General features: G+C 41.8%; 1 protein-coding gene across 1 annotated transcript; it reads right to left on the reverse strand.

Moving 5' to 3' along the window:
- On the reverse strand, positions 5,669-6,815 carry LOC8060292 (zinc finger protein 2). The gene has a single exon (XM_002462379.2). It carries the CDS (start codon positions 6,413-6,415, stop codon positions 5,867-5,869), a length of 549 nt encoding a protein of 182 aa, XP_002462424.1. The 5' UTR covers positions 6,416-6,815; the 3' UTR covers positions 5,669-5,866.

An 8,649-nucleotide genomic window follows, 5' to 3' on the forward strand; every position in this document is an offset into this window, starting at 1 on the left:
CGACTTTTATGTGCATTGCAGAAACACCATATTGCAACACCATATCCAAAAGGATACAAGAACATATTGCACTGTTCCAAATTTGTCAACATCCATGTATAGATGAAATTAATATGTACTTCAACCAAAATATCCATATTGCAACATATAGGCATCACGACAAGTGAAAGCCCTAGTTTGGTTTTGGATAATTGATGAAACCCTAGTACTAACCTCTATACTAAGTGTGTGTAGACTTAATGAGGTTGGTACATGCCAAGTGATGGAGCAAGAGATGATGATGGTGATGACCACAAGATGATCAAGTGCTTAACTTGGAAAAGAAGAAAGAGAAAAACAAAACCCTATGGAGATCAAGGCAAAGGTATTGCTTAGGGTTTTGGTTTTGGTGATCAAGACACCATAGAGGGTGTGATCACATTTAGGATAGATAGCCGTACTATAAAGAGGGGAATTCTTTGGCTAAGCGGTTATCAAGTGCCACTAGGTGTCATTGTTCATGTGCATGCATTTAGAACCTAGTAAGCTAACTTAACTCCTTCGAAGAAAATGATTGTGAAAATGCTAACACACGTGCACAAGTTTGTTTACACTTTGTGGTGTTGGCACACTTTGAGAAGGAGGTGGAGTTTAAAAGGTAGAGAGAGGATGGGTTCCTCTCTCCCTCCCGCCGAGCTTGCGAGGCGGGATTCGGCGCTTTTCGAGAAAATGAAGTGCATATTTTCTATTGCGCCGGTGGGAATTTTGGAGAAGTCGCGGGAGTGTTTCTCGCTGAGAAAACACTCACCGGACGCTGGCTTCTGGAGCACCGGACGCTGCGTCTGAGCGTCCGGTGCAGACAGTGCTTGGCCCAGCTAGGGTAAGGCACCGGACGATAGGCACCGGACGCTGGCTTGAGCGTCCGGTGGTTAGCGTCCGGTGTGCGGGCGTTTTGCGACCCTCTCTGCGCGTGGGTCCGGTGAGCACCGGACGCTGAGGGTGCGTCCGGTGGCTTGCGTCCGGTGACCCTGCGAGTTTGCGGAGCTCTCTGCGCATGAGTCCGGTGTGCACCGGACGCGTCCGGTGCCAACCTGCTCAGCGTCCGGTGCTCTGCAGGTTACCGTTAGACTCTGACACGCGGCTGTCGTTGGAGCACCGGACGCAGGTGTTGAGCGTCCGGTGCCCCTTTAAGAGCGTCCGGTGACCCCGTATTTCGCCCAGTGAAAGAGCCAACGGCTCTATTTGTTTGGAGGGGCTATATATACGTGTTTGGCCGGCTTGGGGCTGACACCCTTAGCATTCTAACATACTTGACATCCTTGTGAGCCTAAGCAAACACCTCCCACTCATCTCCTTCATAGATAAAACATCTTTGTGAGATTGGGAGTGATTCCAAGTGCATTTGCTTGAGTGATTGCATCTAGTGGCACTTGGGGATCGTTTTAGCTGCGATTTTCTTGTTACTCTTGGTGGTTGCCGCCACCTAGACGGCTTGGAGCAGCGGAGGAGGATTGGCACGAGTTGGTGATTGTTCGTGGCCATCTCCCGGTGATTGTGAGGGGTCTTGTACCTTCCCCGGCGGAGAGCCGAAAGGTAACTCTAGTGGATTGCTCGTGTCATTGAGTTACCTCACTTGTGGGTAGGTTCTTGTGGTGTCCTAGTGAGGACGAGGTTCGTGCTACACCTCTTAGCCACCGAACCACCAAGTGTTGGTCGACACAACGGGGACGTAGCGTGCCGGCAAGCACGTGAACCTCGGGAGAAAAATTCTTTGTCTTCATTGTGTTTATTCATTGGATTTCTCCCGGTGATTGGACTTCATATTATTGATTGGTTCATCCCCTCTACGCGGCGGTATAAAAATCAAACCATCTCTTTTTACATTCCCGCAAACTAGAGTAGCTTTCTTACTTGTATAGAAACTTTAGGTAGCTCTCTAGTGTAAGTAGTGACATAGCTCTTGTGTGCCTAGAGATTATATCAACTAGAATTATTGGATAGGTGGCTTGCAAACACCCCTTTAGAGCTAGAGCAAAAAGCTTCGCTTTGTTATTTACTAACCTCTTGCTCTAGTGAGTTTGTAGAATTTTTAAATAGGCTATTCACCCCCCCTCTAGCCATATTAGGACCTTTCAACAAGGCTAAATCATAGTAGTGGATCTTAATCTTACCTTTGTGGTGAATGGGAGATCACCACACCCCATGATCCATACATACATGAGGGGTTTGAGATTAGGGTTTGAGAGAAATATCCAAATAATTGAGATGAGAGCTCATGAGCTAACCATGACCATGGGTTGAGATGAGGAGGGCTTGAGCTTGATGAGATGATGATCATGGATTGCTTGCTGCCACTTCACTTTCCTCATCCATTGTCCAATCTTCATTTTCTCTCTTTAGTTCTTCATTGTTCTTGCTTTTTAGAGATATGAAGATGACAAATGGGAGAGTGAGTTGAGTTGGGGCTGCTTTAGCTGATGATTCACTCTTTAATTTTGTGCATATGACAAGTGGGCCAAGGGCAAGTTGAGGACAACTCTTTCTCCACTCATGGTTGTGCTTAAAATGCATTAGACGAACGCGCAATTATTAGACCTAGCTTTGTCAAAAAGACTAACAATATTGAACGAGGGCCATGGGCCAAATAGGGGTCCAAACTAAAGCTCCGTCTGCACCCAACCTCTTCCACACGTGATATTTTACACTCAAGAACATCGACTTTTGAGTAGCTTGTGGCCTAAAGGAGAACCGGTGTAGTAGATACGAGTACATAAGTTGCACTCATAAAAATAGCAGCAAATTACATATTTATCTGTTCTCTCAAATTACACCGGCCGAAAGGATCCTAGTGTAACTATTACATCATTATATTTCTAGTATTCGTCTATTTATATGCTTACCACGCAGTTTATTTGATTTTTTTCATAAAGATTTTGGTATTCGAAGACGAGGATATATAGTTTGACATAGACAAAAACAAAATCTAGGTCACTATTTGCACCAATTTACGTGCTCTCCGGCTCTCCCAACAAATGGAAACATTTATTGAATGGAATTTTTATAGTTGACTATTTACATAGTGGTTCAAGTCAAAATTTACTTAAAATATTATTTGAATATTTATGCCAAGCAAAAGAAAATAAGATTTCCCACCAAGCATGTAGTAATTTCTATATTTCAAAAGAAACTAAAAGTATTATCTTTACTATAGTGTTATTAGTCAATTCATATGTTTCTCTGTGTCATAAACTTTGTATATGGAACTATATATTTAACTAAATATTACTTGGGTTTTGATACATTAATTAAGTACATATTATAGAACAAATAATGAATAGTTGAAAACAAATTAATGAGAAAAACAATACAAGTACACATGGAACTACATAAGGTTTCAAATTTCATAGTTACTGTGATCTCTTACAATATGGAAATAATCAAATTTCAAAGTGGCATATTCTCTAAATGTTTCATCCATGCCTTTAGATCCACTAGAAATTTCCATCCTTGAAAATTAATATTGGTTCCATTATGTCAGATTTAATTTTAAAACACACATATATATAAAGTACAAAACAATATGATTTCACTCAAAATGTATAGTAGTAAATAGAAATTTGGTTTAATTGACCTAAAAATCCTTTGGCAACAGTGAACTAAGGCTAACGTTGAACTATATCTATCATTTTGAGAATTATATTGAAAGATGAAGAACTTCACAATAATCATATTGTGTATATGACTAATATATAGAAATTGTTTCCTGTAATGCATCGATCATGTGATTTTTCATAACTTCAACATTATAATACACATGAATATACATTGATATAGAGAGATTTATCATGTTGTTTCAATTCCATGTATATATATCTGATATACTTTAGTGATCATAATTTCACATGAACAACAAGATTTGCAAATCCTGAATTCTTAGCTATAAAAGGTATTGGTTTAGTAATTCCTCCACAAATAGTACATGCACACATGGTTCAAATAAAAGAAGAGATGTAATGGATCCTAAAGCACTAGCTCTTTCTTCATCCCATGGACCAAAAACTCCCATATTATTAAATTATATATCTTGGTTGTCAAAACAAGCTTGATAGTTGTTTTTCCTCTAGAAAGAGACGTTCTGGCCCATGAGATATTGTGTACATTAATGAATTACCACAAAGAAAATAAATCAACCATGGTAAGTTATTTTACACTTCATGTAATAGTTGTTTAATAGTTAGTATGTAGTTCTATACTACCAAAATGGTTAATTTACTGGATAAAAACACAAAAGTTCAATTCCAACTGAAACATAAACTGCAAGCAGAATTTAGGAAACAATGATCATATAGTTTCAATTCTTGATGTTTTATTTATTGAAAAAGGGCATGGATGCCTATAGGTAAGAAATTAAGTAATCTGAGATTTTGATTTCTTGTTTATTTTTTATAAGCAAGAAAAATAAAGAAGGGTCGCTAGTTATCTATCACCATTCACTAATTGCCGGAAGTAATTAAAATAGCAGTCTCTGACCATATATACATATAGTCCATATATTCCTGAAACTATGTGGCTCCTATATATCCAAAAAGTAAAGAAAAGGAAGGGTGATAGAGCCATTACACGAACACTGTTGCAGACAGCAACATGCATGGAACTCTTTGGGGGCACTATAGTCCATAAGAAATATTGCAATTTTACCTAATACCATTGTCTGGAAAGGGGTAGCAGTGACACTGAAGTCTACGATATATAGTTTGAAGTTTCAAAAGGCCAAAGACGCCACAGAAAATAACAAATGGATTCTTTTTTTTTTCAAGTCAAGAAGAATTAGTCTATTCACATCTTGGGCCTACTTTAGTTCCAAAAAAATTGCAAAATTTTTCAGCCGTCACATCGAATCTTGCGGCATATGCATGGAGCATTAAATGTGATAAAAAATAAATTTCATAGTTTGCTTATAATTTGCGAGACGAATCTTTTAAGCCTAGCTAGTTAGTTTATAAACAATATTTATCAAATACAAACAAAAGTGATACATTGTCTATTTTGCAAAAAAAAAAAACTAAACAAGACCTTGATCGAGTTCCTTCTTATATTTTCCTCCACAAAGCGGGACAGCCAACTGTCGCTGCTACCGGGTCCCGTCGAATTCTTATGGTTATTCGGTTGATATCACTACTTGGACAATGACAATAGGGAGGTAATAAGTCACGTGCTTTTATGCGCAAAGCCTTGGCACATGGCAGTGACAAAGAGATGAGCCTAGCAAGAGCTAAGGCCTACTGGACCACACACCTACATGGATACTACATCCACAGTCCACAGACTTCTCGATTTTATTGGATGCGTCATCTAATGTAAGAATTACTCACGATTAACAGCTAAAGGTCATAGAGATGCACTTTAATTACCAGAAGCTCAGGTGCTCTGCTGCCTGCTAGTCCCTACTGTCTTGTAACGTGTATAGGTACCTGCTATAACAATTAATTTATTGCACCGGGTATGTAGTACACTTGAACCAGGCCCCCAATCCTCACCTTGTTCATGTTTCCATTTCTATTCATTATTACATGAAAAGTAGCACTAGGTAAATTACATCATATATATCCCAGTAAAATGTTAAAACAGAAGACGGAATACCAGTCAAGATGAAGGAGATGGGGAGTACTGGGTGAAGGTGGGATCAAGGGAAATCACCAAGAACCTGCTTTCAGTCGATGCACGGTCCAGGAAATTAATTAATCGATCAGCACACGTACAGAGGTTTAATCAGCACACGGAAATATAACAAGAACACTCAAAAGGAGGGATCAAGCCAGTGATTGCTCGTGTGTCCCAGCGACAAGAACCTCAAGTCCGATGAGCCGCCGCCGCAGACCGCAGCCAATCATAGCTTCAAGGAGAGGTCGATGTCGATGTCGTCGGTGAGATTATTCCTGCTTGCCTCCGGCGACGCCCTGATCTGGTGCGATGACGAGGAGCTTGGTGCCGAGACCGACCTCGCAATGCCCATTTCCTTCCCCATCCTCGGCTCCTCCTCGGCCGCACTGGCGCGCTCGCCGCCCTCGCCCGCGCGGCGAGCGGCAGCCAGCTCGCGGGCGCGCTTGGCCACGCTGCGCTCAAACTTGTGGGCGTTCTGGTGGCCGCCGAGTGCCTGCGAGGAGTAGAATTTCTTGTCGCAGTAGGTGCAGGAGAAGTAACCCAGCGGCTCCGGCTCGGGCGCCAGCAAGGTCGGCTGCAGGGAGAGGTTGAGGTCGAGGTCGCCCTCGCCCTGGCCGCCGCCGCCGCGAGCACTCTCGCCCTTGGGATCCATGGCAGCCGGGGACAGCACGGCAGGCAAAGCTGCAGGCTCCCCGAACGAAGGTGATGAGCGAATTGAAGAATAGCTGCTGTTTGCCTCTGTTTGGATAACAGTCAATGTACTGTGCTGCACCATTGCACCAATCGTGTCCCAGGATGCTGGAGTACGTGTATACTGTATCTACGACCCTAAAGAGTGTAGAGAGAGACAGGAAAGGGCTTAGCTTAGCTTATGTATTTGTACGTATATACGGTGTGGTCCAGAGACTAATAACACGTACGTCTAAACGCAGGAGAGATGAGGCGCTAGCTCCATGAACAAAGAAAAGAAAAAAAAAGAAAAGAATGAAAAGGACAAAAGATTTCGTCCGTCGTCGATAGGTCCAACAGCAAAGCTGGTTGCTGGCTGAGCAAAGGTGTTATACGAGAGCGGCTACTTGCCCACCTACTTGGACCAGTGAATGTGAGAAAGAACAGCTAGAAAGTATTTTTGGAGTTTTTAAAAAAGTACCATGATGGGTTGCAATCCCGTGCCCCCCATTGGACGCACGCTGGCTAGGCCAGGCGGCGGCTGGGTGGCCGGGGCTGCGGTGGTGAGGCAAAAGCCGCGCGCGCCCATAGTGTCTGGATCCGCGCCCGTGCGAGCTAATCAGGCGGCGGGGGTCTAGGTGCATGCGGCCAGATCTACACCGCCAGGGCGGTGGTCTGAACGTCATTGTAGATCTCGGCGAGGAGGATCGAGGCAGGTCAGGTGGAGGCGTATCTCGTCGGCAGCGGTAGCTAGCGGCGAGGCGACAGGCATGATCCCAATGACCGAAGACTGCCCTATGAGCGGCGGAGGCCTTGAAATCTGGCAAAATGGAAGCAGATCCTGCACGTGTTTGATCGGCTAGTTCTAATTGAATGACGACGGATGAAGGTGGACTAACCGATGACATATGGTGCCACATAATTTGAAGCGGATGAAGATGGCACCAGCGAAGGTTCGCAGCGCTGCCAAACTAGGAGTGGTGATGACGTGACAACTTCCACCGATCAAATCTAGACATTTCAAAAGAGGATGTCGAGAAGTAGTGATGTGCCGAGATCGTAGTTTTTTTTTCCTTTTTTGGTTGTGTGTTATCCTCTTTGTTGCTCTTGTTTTCTTTCGACGCCTGTCTAGATCCTATGTGGATATAAAGGGCGATTAGTGAAAATCCATTATCTATAAGAATACCGTTGTTTTGTGAAATATTTTAGTTTTGGAGTAGTATGAAGTGTTTGGATCTTTGGATGCAACAAAATTTAGTCTTGAATACCATGATCTTGCTAAAATTATAGTCCTTTTAGAGTTTTAAACTTGACCTCTTTTTTCTAAACTATGGTTTTGCACATCAAACGTTTCTAAAAACTGCAGTTTCTTTACACAACATCGAAAGAAGGCCTAAATAATCTGTGACTGGACACTTGGAGCTATGTAGGCTTTGTTTTGGAGTGGGGGCTAGCTTCATTCACTATTTATTAGAAAGAAATGCTAATAAGTTCAAGCAAACGGTTGCTGTCTTGCTGGGCCTTTACATGTCAAGAAACTACATAAATAAGTATAAGATTAATCATAGAATATATATTTATTTGAATTCATAAATTAATAATATTTTATATAAACTTGAATAAACTTAAGAAAGTTTAACTCAATTATTCAAAACCAAAATTACATCCTTTATTTTGAGATGGAGGTAGCTAGGACTCTAGTTAGTTCGATCTTGATGCTACTCCAAAATCAGAGCCTCTCATTCTTACAAGCAGAACCTCCTTATTCATCACGTTGCTGGTGGCATCTGTAGTCGAAGCATAATTGTGATGTGGTCTTCCGCCTCTTGATGCCACTATCACTGGCTCGCTGATTCGGTAAAGATGCGACGCTTTGGCGTAGCCAGTTGCCCAGCTACTCACACGTTATATATATATATATATATATATATATATATATATATATATATATATATATATATATATATATATATATATATATATATATTTCTAATGAGGCTAAAATCGTCTCAACAAACGCCATGTGACATACTTCTATGGCTTTTTCAGTGAGTTCCATTATTAGTGGCCTTCACTCCCGTACCATCATCATCTTCACCATATAAATAGGGTATGCGAATGGAATTTCTTTGGTTCCACTATTGTTCTCCTTCTAAGTTGTACACGAGCTGAGATGCTTAGAAGCAATCCTTTTATTGCTCGAATAACATCTCTCATCCATATGTCTCTCTATCAAGAATTTTATGGAGGTGTTCATATTCCATAGCATTTTCAGTTCGCAACTCATCACTATTCATATGATTATTCATTCTTGATAAGTGATGCGCAAGTAGGTTTTCT

Source organism: Sorghum bicolor, chromosome 2 (genome assembly GCF_000003195.3).
Source record: "Sorghum bicolor cultivar BTx623 chromosome 2, Sorghum_bicolor_NCBIv3, whole genome shotgun sequence".
In the NCBI taxonomy this organism is placed as follows: Eukaryota; Viridiplantae; Streptophyta; class Magnoliopsida; order Poales; family Poaceae; genus Sorghum; species Sorghum bicolor.